Source organism: Triturus cristatus, chromosome 6, assembly GCF_964204655.1.
Source record: "Triturus cristatus chromosome 6, aTriCri1.1, whole genome shotgun sequence".
Taxonomy (NCBI): Eukaryota; Metazoa; Chordata; class Amphibia; order Caudata; family Salamandridae; genus Triturus; species Triturus cristatus.
Window position 1 is genome coordinate 666018953 of NC_140589.1, and position 15795 is coordinate 666034747.

A 15795-nucleotide genomic window follows, 5' to 3' on the forward strand; every position below is an offset into this window, starting at 1 on the left:
GTGTGTGTAGCATCTGTCTCTCTATGGTGCTATATGCCAACTATTTAATGATTGATAACGAACATGCAGTGTTGGATATTACTTGTTCCAAAACTGGCATATTGAGGTGTTCATCTGTGTTTCATTTATTTGATAAATCGAATTTGGATTTTCCTGGGCTGACCACCATGCTTTGTACATCTGTATAAACTACTTCGTAAGTCTTACAATTCAGAACAGGTGAATGATGTATTCTTTCTTATCACATAGTGTCATCATATTATACTCTAGCAGAGCTACCAGACGTCAACTCTCAAAGACTTGCAAAGATGTCTTTATTGTAGAATACAACCAAACACATTGAAAGATTTAAAATCTTAAATGGGAGTATTTCATATGTTCTTTGTATAAAGAAAATGCTTATGAAATCATATGAAGCATATGCTGTGGGAGTGTTTACATAGATAAACCTTCTGGAACTGAATGCTGTCCTTAATCAAATTGGTAATAGGCACGGAGTTGCCACTCGACTTGGTGGATTTAGTGTTCCACTATTCAGGGGCGGAAAGTATATATATCTATCCACAACACTGATGCAAACATTATTCACACACTAACTCATAGCAGCCAGGCTCACTACAGCTCATACATAAAAACCCCAGGGTGTTCCTGGTATAGTCTAGTGAACCTACAATGGAGAAGTCGTCCTCTAGGGTAAATTATAGGATACAAACATTTTTGAAAATCTGGCGATGGTTTAAGACTTTTGTCAAGAGACACACACAACATGTATGCCTACTGTGTTGCACACTTCCACCTTGTGCAGAATCACATTCTCATCTGAAGGCCTCAATGTGGACAATTCATCCCACCCGTGACAATGTTTTGTGCTACAGTACGTCTTCTGACAACACTATACAACATGATACCTACATGTATTTTGGATATGTTTATTCTGTATCCTAATACTACTACTTTTGGTTTTATTTTTGGCAGGTCAGTCCAACTCTTTCTAATACAACTTATATAAAGTTGCTACATTTTAAAGAAAATATTTACAAAAGTGCAGCAAGAAACGATAACAAGATATTACCTTTATTCAAGCTTCTCACGACTGAAGCCATTGCAGGACTCTCCAATTTATGGATTTTTACCACTGGCCTCACAGGGCTAGTTAGTGGGCTAATCGCTTGTGGTATATTCCTTAAATGATTGAGATCAACACTGACTACAGAGCTTTCATCTCCAGAATCCTGGTTCATATCATTCTTCTGATTCCTAAAGTCTACAGAACTTGCACTTGATGTTGTTTCTAAATTGATCTCGGAATCAGGTAAGTTTGGTTTTAAATGGAACTCTTTATCAGCAACTTCCAACGTGGGTTGTTGGGATTTTATCACAACCTCTTCACAGATGCTGATATTTTTGTCAACAGCGTCATTATCTGCAGAGTCGTTCCTTCTGCCATTCTGAGAGGGAGAATCTAATTGAGAGTTATCCTCATCCACTACGCTATGGGTCTCAAGTTCTTCAGAACTAACAGTTTCCAACTCAGCGTCCATGACAGTATATAGACAACAGTCTTCGTTTTGCACGTTTGAAGGTTGGACAGTTTCTTTAACATCTACTGTCTTTGCTGCACGTAAAGGAGCTTCAAATTGGGCAGCTGTTTCATGTTGCAGAGTATCCAACGGAGTCTCTTCTAAAGATTTACTTTGACTGGCAGATGCAAGTATGTCCACCTTTTTTACCAAGTTTGTTTCCTCAATGCCTTGAGGTTGAACTGTGGATTTGGTCTGCTCTTTCGGATCATTAATATTGTATTGAGTAACAACTAACTTTTGTGGCCATTCCTGCACCCTTGCAGCACCTTCTTGTCTGGCCTTAAGAAGAGCAGCTTGGAGTTCCTCAATCTCAGCAAGAGATTTTCGCTTTGTTGGAGAGAGAGTAAGATTTAACTTTTCCATGAAACTTAATTTAGGATCTCTGCACATACTTTCCTCATTCTGAAGAGACTGGATAGTCTTACACAGAGGTTTGGTTGGCGAACCATGTGCTGTGGGTTTTTTGGCTGTTTTAGAGCTCTTGCTTGATTTCATACTTTCATTTTCTGCAGGCAGTTTTATTTCATGTCTGCTTTTCAGTGAATCATCAATCATTCCCTTTCGTTCACCTCGATGATCCCTTTCGTCTTCTCTCCTTTCTTCTTGGTTTTTGTTTTTATCTTCACTTTTGCGCTTTTCTGATTTTTGCTCACTTTTGTCATGTTTGCTTCTAGTTTCCTTAGATGACGTGGGTCTATTCTCTTTACTGCTGCTAGATGTAGGCTTTTCTTCTTTAGTACTATAGTCTAATGACCTCCTTTCTCTTCTGTGCTCTGCTTCCTTCTCTCCTCTAGAATCACAGAGAAGGCTCTTGCTCAAGTGCCCAGCGGTCTTAGAGTCACTCTTTGAATTAAAACTGTTAACTCTACTAGATCTTCTTGGTTCCTCCAGCTCCTTTTCAGTGGCTTTGTTTTTATGTTCAGCCTTTTTTACCTCTTTTTCATGTGCTGCAATGTCTTTCTTTTTAATTGCATGTGATCCGTCAATCCTTTTTGTTAATCTTTGCTCTGATGGAGACTTTTCCTTCACTGCTTTTTGTCTTTCCCGAGTACGCACATTGGTTTGGTCTTCTCTCTCTGAGCTGCTGCTAGGCTTTAAGTTTCTAGTTTCCAGATTCTGCAACTTATTTTCTGCTTTGCCATAATTATCTGATACCTTAGGCTTACGGTCCCTATTTCTACATTCACTGTTCGTATGCCTTTCTACATACCGGTTGTCCTTTTTGTGTTTAAGAATCTCTTGACTGTAAGGTTCAGCTATGTTTGACAATCTAGTATCCACACTATTAGTATCAGTTACATTTGCCAGTCTTTCTTCTTCAGGAGGCTCTTGCAAAGCTGCTGAATTGTCCTTATGTGTGTTTGGCTTCTCTCGAATGTGGCAACTGGTTTGGTTTTCGACATCTGAACTGCTCCGTGACCTCATGCTCTTATTTTCCTGATCATTTGACCTTTTTTCTGCTTTGTTAATATGCTCTGGTGCCTTACATGTATTGTCATCCTTCCTCTGTTTACCGCCTGCATTTATCCCCGCACACTTGCTTTCCTCTTTTTTGTGTTTGCTTACAGTGTCCTGACTCTTAGGTTTGCATGCATTTGCTAGTTTTTCCTCTCTGTGGAGCCTCTCCGCAGCAGATGAATTGTCCATACTTTGCCTTGTAGACTCCAGAGTACTTATTTTGGGCTGGTTTTCTCGATCTGAGCTGCTCCTCTGATTTATGGTCTTACTTTCCTGTGAATTTTTCCCCGCTTTCTCAGTAGGTTCTGGTACTTTAGGTTTATGTTCTTCAGTTCTGCGTCCATCTTTTTTATGCTTTTCAACACACTTGCTTTCATCCTTTCTGTTTTTGGTGACAGCCTCTCGACTGCTAGTTTCTGATACTCTGGCTGACCTAGAGTCACGGCTGTTAGAATTCATTGCTTTTGCTGGTCTTTCCTCAGCTGCTGAATTTTTCTCAGTAGTGATTGGTCTGACCAGATTTTGGATAGAGCTTTGATGTTCACAATCTGAGCTGACACTTGTTTTTTTGCTCTTAAATTCCTGATCCGGTAACTTTTTTTCAACTTTTTCAACATAGTCCGGCACTTCATTTGTACGATCATCATTTTTTAGTTCACCGCTTGTAGGTTTTTCCACACAACGGCTTTCCTCCTTTTTGTGTTTGGTGAAAGTTTCTAGACGGTTAGATTCAATGACCTTGGCTAATCTTTCCTCTTCCTGCTGGTTTGGTGATTTTTCTTTTATTGAGCTTTGACTCTCCTTAGAGCGCACATTGGGTCGGCCTTCCACCTCAGAACTGCTGTTTGGCTTTATCGTCTGGGTATTCAGCTTTTGTGACCTCTTTGCTGCTTTGTCAGTATGCTCTGGTGCAAGAGGTGTAAGGCCTGCATTTTTCAGTTCACTGCTTGAATTTTTTTCTATACACTTGTTTTCGTCCTTTCTGTATTTCGAGCCAGATTCCTGGATGTTGGGTTCACCAACATTTTTTTCTTTTCTTGCTCTCTTGCTGGCCTCATCTGAGCCAGATTCCTGGCTGTTGGGTTCACCAACATTTTTTTCTTTTCTTGCTCTCTTGCTGACCTCATCTGAGCACTGTTTTTCGTGGAAGTTTTTAGATGAAAGTAAATTGCTTTTTTTCTCATGGTCAATTCTGTCCTTTTCTGGATTTTGCTGTAAAGTGGTGTCATGAACTTCTTTCGAGTGGGGAGCTTGCTGCCTACAGTCAGTCTTCTCATAGTTGATTTCCCTTGATGTGTTCGGTCTAGGCATTGATACTTCAGGTGTACTTGAATTAACATAATTCGGTGGAGGATTCCTGGTATAGTTGCTTCGAAACCCCGTCATCCTATTTTGTTTCAAACAACAAAAGAAAAGACAGTAAAATTGCCTGTGATGCAATTCAAACCAAAGCATTTCTGTTTAAACTACATATGAAACAAATACAGAAAGGCCACTTAATGAAACCTAAAACGACTATCTCTAGTTTCATGTGAAATTAATTTATCATGATAGGGATGTTTAAATATGTGACTGGTTAGCCTATTTGACAAGGATGAGTTTATATCAATGACAAATATTCAAATGTATTTTACTTTTGACAGGAATACACCTTAATGAAAATACTAGAGCACACAAAATAAACGTCAGTGTGTTGGATATTGTTCCTTTTATTATCTTAAAGTTGTTTTATTTTCAAAATGTACATGAAAAGGATCAACACACCATAGGCTAGTCAGAGAAGGTAGCAGGCATCCTCATGAAACGTCCTTCCTTAACTTTAGCAAGAGACTCACAGGGGTCCTCAAATGAGCACATCACAGGTGAGTAAGTATTTATGGAGCAAAAGGTTGCAGGATTAAAAAACGATACACTCATTACAGAGTACTTTGAGAACTGCAGAGCGAATTACTGTGCAAATAAATGTAAGTACAAGCGTCGAAAATAAGGTTTACAGTGGAAATTTCAATTCCATAATCGTTAGCTCGACAGCCATCTTGGTAGGCTACCTGGAGTATAAATAATATGGGCTCCTCCAGGCTGCTCGTCGTGCTCACTATTCCGCTGAATCTATGTTGACCTGACAAACAATCCTCTAGGTGGCAGCTACACATAGCAGAGAGCGCTTTAGGAGCCAATGATTGGACCTACTCACTGGTAAAAGTTTAATTGAGATCGGATTCCGAGAGGATTCAAAGGACTACAATGGCTTTCTGGTAGAAGCGCGGACTCTATTTTCTATATTTTACTCGAGAAACTTAACCTCTTCTGTGCCCATGACGAGATAGTCTCGTCATGGAGCACGGTCGCGCTGTGCCCATGACGAGACTATCTCGTCATGAAACCCGCCCACTAAGGAAACGCCCGGCACAGGCGGGGGAAAGGGCGTGGCACCGAAGGAGTTAAGATAATCAGTAGAGAAAAGGTAGATTTTTTTTCATTTAACAGTAGTTAAGTAATGAAATTTAAAAAAGCATGTTAGGGGAATTGAAACACGAATGTAGGTTTATACATATCTGCTGTAACATAAAGATTTGAAACCTAACAGGAAGGCGTTTCGCTTGGGATAAACGAATAAAGCAAATAAGAGACGCATGTTTCTTCATTGGTTCTGAGAATTTTCCAGTGGATGACGTAAACCTGGAAGAAAATATATATGGCCTTTATATGATGCTTGGTGAACTGCAGAACTTTAAATAGTGCTTTGTTTAGACCGCAGAATTGTGTAATCTTTGGAGACCAAATTGTTGCGTATGAACTAATGTTCAGATACAGCCACTCCTAGAACAGTATTGACAAGAGTGCTTGTGTGTGAATAATGATCCATTTTACCTTTGTAGGAGCATACTTGATTTTATCGTTCACTCAAATTGAGACTCAACAGTTACTCCACTGGTCTCTGGTCTGGCTGTGGAAAATCAGGAATCTGCATATTAAGGTACAGCTAAATCCACTATTTATTTGGAGCCCCAAAAAATTGAAATCCTTTAGTAACACTTTTTTCATGTTTGTGTCTTTCAAATCGCCCTCCAGCCGTTCCCCTGCCCCATTTGCCTTCCCTTTACAGAGATACTTTTGATAGATTTGGGCAAAGGAAGAACCTGCTTTAAATCGTGCAATCATCTCAAATTGTCTTAAACTGGATTACACAATAAAGATACCATGGCTCAGTTATATAAAAACACAGTAAGAGATCGTGGGGCTGGCGGACTGCTTTCCTAATCAAGCTAGTATAGCAGAGGTCCCAAAAGCTAAACTGAAAAGGGATCTTTTAAGTCGCCCATACTCAACCAGAGGAAACACAGAGATTGCGAAAGAGTGTGTCTTAGAACACTCGCTTCTAGTTTGCTCGTTAGGAGTTGGGCCCTATCTTTCCTTTTACTTCAGCCACGCTAAACTGTTTTATCTCATAAGATTTAGGTTTGGCATCTCACACTTGTTGGTTTCCTATCCCCGCAAAACCTACTGCGATGCCAAACTGGATTTGTGTCCCTGTGACTCTAAATCTATCCAGTGCACATTACATTTTATGTTTTTTTTGTCAATGTTATAGTGAGCCAAGGCGTGATTTTATCACCCTTCTTTTAAAGTTTTTGAACATTAGGAAGTGTTGGGCAGCAGTACATCACCTCCAGCTTTTAAAAGTTGAATTCACTTGTTTAATGATTTATAGATATATTTCCTCGGCGGTTCGATTACGTGACATTGTTGGCAAGTGATTTTATCTTATCTGTTTACAAAAAAAAAAAAAAAAGGATTATCTCTGGGTTTTACTGTTTATTAGGCCAATGGATTGAAATGCATTTATTTATATTCTGTCCCTAATTTATGCTGCTACCTTGTATTACTATTATTAATCATAATTTTGATCCTTTAACAGTGAAATCATTATGGTCTTTGAAACACATTATCCACTGTCTGTATCTTTCTTTTTAATTTGTTTTAAATGTCTTCTGATGCATTCTTTTATGGCTGATAGCCAGCGGAATAAAGATATTTTGCCTGACTGACGCAACTAAAGAAGTCTTTCTTAACAGAACCAAGAGATGGCATGGGACTGGACAGAGCAGAGGGACAAGGGTGCAGGGGAAGGGATGAACTAGTTGACTAGGCCTAGGTGGAAGAGGCTCATCTGCTGACCGAGAAACAGAGAATCCAGTCTTCAGGTGCACAGGTCCACTCTACCCATGACAAGACAGGCAGAGGAGGATAGAAGAGAGAAGCTTTAGGTGGTGGCAATTTATGCTCCTGAATAAGCCACCCAGCTATGGACTCAACCGGACAATACTGCAACATTGAAGATAAACTGTCATCCAATCACAGAATGAGTACGGGCACATGACTTCAGGTCATGTCCCCAACTGTTGAAGACATAATTGGGTGACAACAGCAAGAAATGCTATGTACATCATTTTTGTTAACGGGTGACGGAGGGTTGAATCAAGGGAGACAAATGCTGAACTGAAAAACAGATAGGAGACAGTGGGGTCCTCTTGGGCTCGTGCTGGAAATGAACTATTACTCTCCGGTTCTTTCATCCTGTGAATACCTAGGTCTAGACATCACTAATAATAACTAACCAATATGTTCACTACATTCATTGCACCCACCAGGGAATAACCTCACCTTCATCGAACACCTCATGGATATCCTAGCCACAAATGTCGGACAACAAAACATTCAAATATTCCTGGGGGACTTTAACCTCAACTGGAATGACCCTGACGACCCATAAGTCAATAGCCTCAAAGCCTTCCTATCCGAACTTAACCTGTCGCAAATCTGTGACAGCTCCACCCATGAAAAAGGCTCAACCCTCGATCTAGTAATTTCCAAAGCGGACTCCACCCAGCATGAATTGATCCTCCCCTGCGACTGGTCTGACCATCACTTTTCAAATCAATAAATCAGTTAAACTACTCTCTGTCCAGTCCACAAGAACGAAAATCTGGACGAGGAACCTAAAAAACGTTAGTCCCGACTTACTCGCAAACCTATAGTCCCAACTTCATGCTTCCACCGGAAGGATTAGACGAGGTACATGATCTGACTAATCATTACTTCCACTCTATGAACATGGTATTAGACAATCTAGCTCCCCTATAACTGAAAAGAATCACCACAAAAGACTCAAAACCCTGGTATGATGGTAGGCTAAATGAAGACAGAAGATCACTAAGAGTAATTGAACGACAATGGAGATCGGCACCATCCTCTGACCACCTCAAGTTACTAAGAAGCACGAGAAACTCCTATTACAGAAAGATTAGACGATCAAAAGCAGACTTCTTCAGTAAGCAATTAGACCAAGCCAAGAATCGCCGGAAAAAGGCTATTCGAACTAATCAAATCTCAATCTAAGGGTGTCTCCCACTCCCCCAAGTTAATCCAGACATACTGTCCAATTGCGAGAAATTTGCCTCAGTTTTCACAACAAAGACAGAGAACATAAAGACAGACCTGCTTAACGATCTATTATCTCATACCGACCCTCACATGATCTCGTCACTGACACCGCTTGTGACCGCTCTTAGTTGTTCTGCAAAGCTCTACCTGAAAAACAACGCATCCTGGGCCTCCTTTAACACCTACAGCGAAGTAACTATCCTAAAAACGCTCACAGCCCTGAATACCTCCAATCACTTTACAGACCCTTTTCCAGCAAACTACTTAAAAGACTTCATTTCAATGTTAGTGACTCTATGGACTAGTATTATAAACACCTCTCTCCTGCAAGGAACTATCCCAGACATCCTTAAAGCAGGTCAGGTATCCCCCATCTTAAAAAAGCCATTGGCAGACCCGTCAGACCTGAATAACTATTGCCCAATACCCAACATCCCCACCCTGCCCAAACTGCTAGAAGAACGTGTTCACACGCAGCTTTTCAACCACATAGACCACTTCAACCTGCTCAATCAATTCCAATCAGGTTTCCATGCAGGGCACAGTACTGAATCAGTCATGACCCACATAACAGAGGACGCATTAAAAATCCTTGACCAAAACAAAGCCGGTTTACTAATCCTGCTTGAACTATCCTCGGCCTGCGACACCGTCAAACACGACAACTTACTAGATCTCTGAAAACACAGAATGGGACCATCTGGATCAGTCCTAAACTGGTTCACCTCCTTCCTTCAAAATAGAACACAAGGATTCAAGGTCAATCAATCCTTATCCAAGCCCAGCCCAGTCACTTTAGGGATACCACAGGGATCATCCCTCTCCCCTACACTTTTCAACCTGTTTATGGAACCACTCACCGATCTTCTCAGCTCCTCGAATGTCCACTATCACATGTACGCAGATGACACACAACTTTTCATAAAGATCCATTCACTTGAGGAAATCAAATATCTCAATTCAACGCTCCAAAAAACGCAGACCTGGTTGGCCAAAAAAAACACTAAAAACTTAACACCCTCAAAACCGAATTCCTCTGAATCGCTCCCGCCAGCCAATCTACCATTATCCTTGAGCGGAAGAAGCACCTAACAGCACTCAACTTTCAACCTCTAATTATCGACTCTGCGAAATCGCTGGGAAAAACTCTGGACAATAAGCTAAATATGCAGAAACACATCAGCGCTTCGACAAAAGGAGCAAATTTTCAGATGAACATCCTGAGAAGACTGAAACCCTTCCTGCCCGCAAATGACTTCAAACAGGCAGTTCAAGCTCTAGTAATCCCCAGAGTGGAGTACGGGAGTGTCGCTCTCTGCGGCCTTCCCAGATCGGCGACGGCCCCTCTAAAAGCCTCAATTAACGCAGCTGCTAGACTCATCACAGGCTCGAAAAGAAACTGTCACATCTCCCCGACATTCGTGCCCTCAACTGGCTACATTTTGAGGCCAGAATTAATTTGAAAATCGCCTGTATGACGCACAAGGCATTAATCACAAAACCCCGAGGTATCTAGCTGAGAAATTGGTGCTAATGGGTGGTAACGGAAACACCAGGAGCTCCTATAATCTTCTACTGAAACCAAAACGATTTACCAAGAAGAAAACATACAACCGGACCTTCTCAGGAATGGCTCCCAGGATTTGGAATGCCTTGCTCCCAGAAACGAAACAGAACCCGTCCACTGCATTTTTCAAAAAAGAAGTGAAATCGATTATCATGGCCAATTTCACTTGAACTATTTATACATCCGTGTATATATATTTGCTAATCTGTAATAGTTACTACTTTTGTATTATTCTAACCTATATTATTTTTATGCGTATTTCTGTCACCTATATTTGCCCTGTAAAGTGCTTTGATACCCGCAAGGGTCTTGTTCGCGCTATACAAAACCTTCAAAATAAAAATAAACATGTACTTCAGACACACCACCACCAAAGACACTGAACATTAGGGAGCCAGGGGGCAAGGAGAGAGGGGGGTGGGAGGGGGGGGGGGGGCGGAGAGATTGGGGAGGACTGGACCAAAGCAAAGTACCTAACCACACACTACAGGGCACCCCCTCCAGGTATAAGGTCCTGGTGGAGTTAATGGTGGGGGTAGTTTTTAGTGGGTAAATTTGAACTCAGTCGTGATACTTTCACAGAGGCATGTTGTAGGAAACTAGCTCTATATATACTACACCAAAATGAGGTATAGTGTGTATAGAGTCCAGGTGACCCCAGAGGTAGGCAGAGGTTAAAGTTAGATACAACCTTACTCTCTATTTGCAGTAGAGTGGTCAAGCAGTAAGGCAGTATCAGAGGACAGTGTTTAAAAAAAAAAAAATTTTAAATCCTCATATGCCTCAAGAAAAGATAACCAGATTCCATTTGCACACCTAACTGGACATAGCCGAGGCCCTCTGTGCTTGCGTGCTGGAAAAACCAGAAACAGGAAGGGGAGGAGAGGATGTTCTGCTCCGAGGCTTTATGGCCCGGGTTTTTTGAGAGCGTCACAGTCCACCTCACCTTCCCGCTTTTCTCTCCACCGCATTCCCCCAAGCGCCTGAGCACTGAATGGGAAGCATCAAATGGAGAAATGCCAAGGTAGCCGGACGAGGCTTAGCAGGCGTAATCATCGGATATTAGAAAGTGTTTTGCTGCTCACACCACTCCAAAGCCGGAGACCAGAAATGGTGATTCTTAAAAGCTCTCATATCTAGCCCAGCCACATATTTGATAGAAAGCACCCAATCAGAGAATTTAGGAGGAAATGCAGCTAGCCATTGCTTACAGATCTCTCTGAGTGCCAATAACATGGCGTAAAAGAACGACTTAGAATTATTAACCGTGACCTTTTCCAAGGAGTCCACACATCCGAAGATGACCGTCGAGATGCTTACCTTAATATTGATGTCTAGCATCTTGGACAGAGCACTACTCACGTCTTTCCAAAATAACTGGATCTCGGGACATTCTAGGAACATGTGAACATCGTCTTCTTTCAGGCTCCCACACTTAGGGCATGCCACATCAGAGGACAGTGTTAAGCATTTGATGTACACAGTCAGCAAATAAATTCACACACTCAAGGACTGAACTCTAGACCAATTGTTTTTGTATAAAAAATATACTGTTTTATTTTTAGAACCAAGCAAGCCTGGCACAGATAAGCATTAAATACTTTACAGTAATAAGTTGCTGAATGTAGAACAGTTTGAAAATGCAATAGGACTTGTACTTTGTTTGATTTACAGGGGATGCAGTAGGTTGCAATACTTAGCAAATACAGTACATTGAAATTAATAGGCTTTTTCAGTAAATTACAGGTAAGTTACTTTTTATATTACTTTTCTAACTCCGTGCTGGATACTTAGATTCAGCACTGGGACATTTCTTGCAAACAGGTAAGTAAATACGTTTTAGTTATTCGTGCAACTTTGAAAGAATATTTTTAGATTTCAAAACTCCACACTTAGAAACTTTTTGGAAGAAAATTGTCAATGTTATCCTATGGAGGAAAAGCAGGTTATCGGTTCACAGGTAAGTTATCGACTGTGGGAGTTAAGGCTCTGGTGTTGGCCTCAGGGGTCCCCCAGGGTCAGTGATGCACTCTTGTTGCACCCTCAGAGGCACTAGGGCGGACGGGTGCAGAGTGTTGAGGCCCAATGTTATCCAATCGGAGATAGGGGGCCTCCGGTTGGTGGCTGCTGGCAAGCAGGCCACTGAGTTGTGGTAGCAAAGTTCCTAGGGTTTAGGTCAGGGCAAATGGGGAAACAAAGTAGCACAAAAGGTGCATCCTCAGCGGCACTGGGGCGGCCGGGTACAGGGTGCGGTTTCGAGTTCGGGTGACCTGTTTACAACGGAGGACCTCCGGTTTGCAAAAGCACTGCAGGCTGGGAGACGAAGGACTTCTGGTTGCGACCACCACTTCGAGAGGTAAGTTGGGAAGTTAGGGGTTGGTTAGGAACCGTCTGTTTGGGCACACAAGGCCGTGGGGCGTCGCGTGCAGGGGTGCCTTTTGGGGTTGGATCTTCTTACCAGCTCCGGGTCGCGGTCAGCGGGACCTTCTGGATTTAGGCTGCAGACGTCGGCTGGAGGCAGGTCAGGGGTTGACGGATATCGGGTCAGGATCGAAGGAGTGACCTCCTCGTGGTGTTTTTCCACTCAATGTCGGGCTGGGTTCGGCAGGTGCAGAGTGGGCTGGATTTGTGGTCTCCGGCTGCTGCCAGAGGTTGCAATTGAACAAATCAGGTGTTCACGGGAGACAGTCTTTGCAAGTGAAGGCACACAGGTCCTCCGGGGTTTTTGAGGTTGCTGGCTGCAAGACACACCAGGATTTCGCAGGAGCAGGTTCGAGGGGAGACAGGCCTGTAGGGTTAGGGCCAAGTCAGTAGGTGTCTTCCTCTTGTTAGCTGGCTGCCCAGCTGTTCGGTCCTTCTTTTCTTCTTGTTGTTTCTGGACCTGAGGAAGCAAGGCTCAGGGTGCCCCCTAAATACTAGATTTAGGGGCGTTACAGGTAGGTAAAGGGCATCGGCCAATGGGTCCCTTCCCTGTGGTGGGTACACCCCCTATTGTGCCACCGTCCAGTGGGAGTAGGGCAGGAGCCTGTCCCTGGTTGGTTGGGGCCCCCTGTCCACAAGATGGGAGTTGTGCTTCACCTCGCCTCCCCCACCTGCGGGGTGGAGTTGGCAAAGGTGGGCACACCTTTCTCTCTCACTTGTTTTCTCCGCTGATTCTCCCACCCAAAGTGGGGGGTAGAACCAGTGAGGACCAGTTGCTGAAAGCAGCAAATGGTCTGGGGAGGCTCACAAAGGCGGCATGCCTTTGAAGCGTCCCCTTTGTGAACCTTGCCCATCCTGGGGGAGGAGGCTTGGCACCTCGTCCCAGGATGTGCATTGTTTCAGGCCCCAGAGAGCAGCAGGCTCTAGACCCAGGGGTCCAGAAACATGTTTGGTGGTGGCAGCTGAAAGCATCCACTCAGCCTGGACACTAGTGGTGAGTTAGTTTTCAGGGGGCATCTCAGATGCCCACAGTGTGCATTTTTCATTAAATCTCACACTAGCATCAGTGTGGGTTTAATGTGCTGAGAAGTTTGATACCAAACTTCAGTTTTCAGTGTAGCCATAATGGTGCTGTGGAGTTCGTAATGACCAGCTCCCAGCACCATATACTCTTAATGGCAGCACTGCACTTGCAATGTCTGAGAATGTACTTAGACACTGTGGGGGTACAGGGCTCATGCACCTGTACCCTCACCACTGGCATAGGGCACCCAGCTAGAGGCACCAGGGCAGTGGGTTGTAGGCATGGCACACAGGGATGTGTGCCATGTCGACTCTTCACTTTGTTCTGCACCAAAACATGCAGCCTGCAATGGCAGTGTGTGTAAAGGTACAGGGCCTCTAAAGGTGGCACAATAAGTACTGCAGCCCTTAGAGGTCTTCCCTGGTCACAGTGCCCTGGTACCATTTACCAGGGACTGACCTGTGGCCAGATATGCCAATTGGGTTAGTTTTGGGGAAAGGACACAGGTCCTGGGAACCTGATTGGCAGGGACCCAGGGCCCAACAAGAAAAAGTGCATCAGTAGTCTGGCAAAAAGTGGGGTGGTTACTGCAACAGAAACCCACTTTCCTATATATGTGGGGTGGGGGGTTACAAGCTCAAGAGAATGAGTGCTAGAGCTCAATATTCAAGAGCTGGCAGCACAAAGGAGGCGGTGGTTTTACCTAAATAGGTCAAGATAAACCAGCACATTACATTTAACATGGAATGTCCGGAGGCTGGGCAATGTTGTCAAGAGAGAGCAGGTGCATACACATTTGAAGGGGGGGGGGTGATACACTTTGCCCTGTTACAGGAAACTCACCTCCCCACCACAGAGAAGAACATAAGCATTTACAATGCAATAGGTCTCGCATTGACGCAAGTTTGGGCTATTGGCATTGCAAATAACAATGCCTTTTATTTTTGTTTTCTTTTTAAAAACATAAATAAAAGGCATTGCAATTTACAATGCCAATAGCTCAAACTCGCGTAACTACGAGACCTATTGCATTGCAAATGCTTGTTCTCTTTTGTGCGTGCATGGAAAAATTTCCAACAAAGGGTCAAAATACAAAAAAAACACCCTATCAACAACGCACCCTACACAGTGTAACATGCTGCCCGTGTAGGCAAGAGCTGCAGCACCCCACTTACAGGTAATAAGACCCATATGAATGTTCCAATACAATACACACTTACTGTTGATTTCGGCACTTCCATGCTCAACATTCAGCATAGTAGAGGCACTATTGGGTGAAAAGTTGCAACTCTGTCTAATTTAAGAGAAATTTAACTTGGGAGCAGAATATCAATTGACCCAAAAAAATATATATATTTTAACAAACGGTGGATGTTGAAGGTTTTAAAAATACATTTCAATAAAATTAAATCTTTGCAGGTGAAAATTGCAATTGTAAATTATTTTCTGTATTTAAAGTCCTGAAAATGTTTAAATGCTTTCAACTTCGCTATTTAATTAGTCAGTACTTGGTAGCAAGGTACTGTCCTTTCAAATCATCCGGTGAGGGGGTGTGGAAATTATTGCCTCCTAAGAAAGTCAAATACTTGCCCGCAGGTCAAGTCATTGGCAGTAAATGTAGTTAGTTTTAGCAGCCAGTGTGCTCGGCAGGATTATTCGTGCACGTGGTGGATGCTATCTTATCTAAAAGGCCTAAATAGCCGCGTCACCTGGTGTTTCATGTCCAGCTGATCAGGTACACATGCCAGAGACGTGCTCGTGTTTCATCACCTTGGGCACAACAAACCCAGGCCAGCATGTCTTTCGTGAAAGGCGTGGTGTTTCCAACGTGGAGTTTCAGAAAGTAAATGGACCCCTTGGGGTGATGTGTGGTACTTGTGCAGTTTGAACTTAAGTTTCAAGATCGCGTTTGTTTTTTGTCATGTCAAAAATCCGGATAAGGATGTAAACCCCAAGCGTTTCTGAGTCTATTGTTCATAAACACCGTGGCAGTTAAAAGCAAGCACTGGCAATGCGAATAAATCTTGACTTTGGGGTCCATGATTTTTAGTCCTGCTGCACAGCATCGCTTACAAAAAATAAAGGCTTTAACATGAACGGCCATATCATTTTGTTGACGCACGCCACCCACACACCAGCCTACAAAATGACCAGAGTGATTCTTTTTATTTGTAGTTACCCCTGCGCACCTCTCAAAGCCAAGCATCTGCATCCCAGGGACAGTCATTCGTGTATTCCACCCTTTCCCCGGCTACTGTTTGCACGGTATGGCAGTTTGCGCATAGATGTGCTGGGAA

General features: G+C 43.0%; 1 protein-coding gene across 3 annotated transcripts in view; it reads right to left on the minus strand.

Moving 5' to 3' along the window:
• CASP8AP2 (caspase 8 associated protein 2) overlaps positions 1–15795 on the minus strand; it is a 210286-nt gene that overhangs the window by 65435 nt on the left and 129056 nt on the right. For all 3 annotated transcript variants that reach the window (XM_085611156.1, XM_085611155.1, XM_085611157.1), the window contains exon 7: positions 1073–4428. In XM_085611156.1, the coding sequence (XP_085467282.1) occupies positions 1073–4428 (3356 nt within the window). The remainder of the gene's footprint in view (positions 1–1072; positions 4429–15795) is intronic.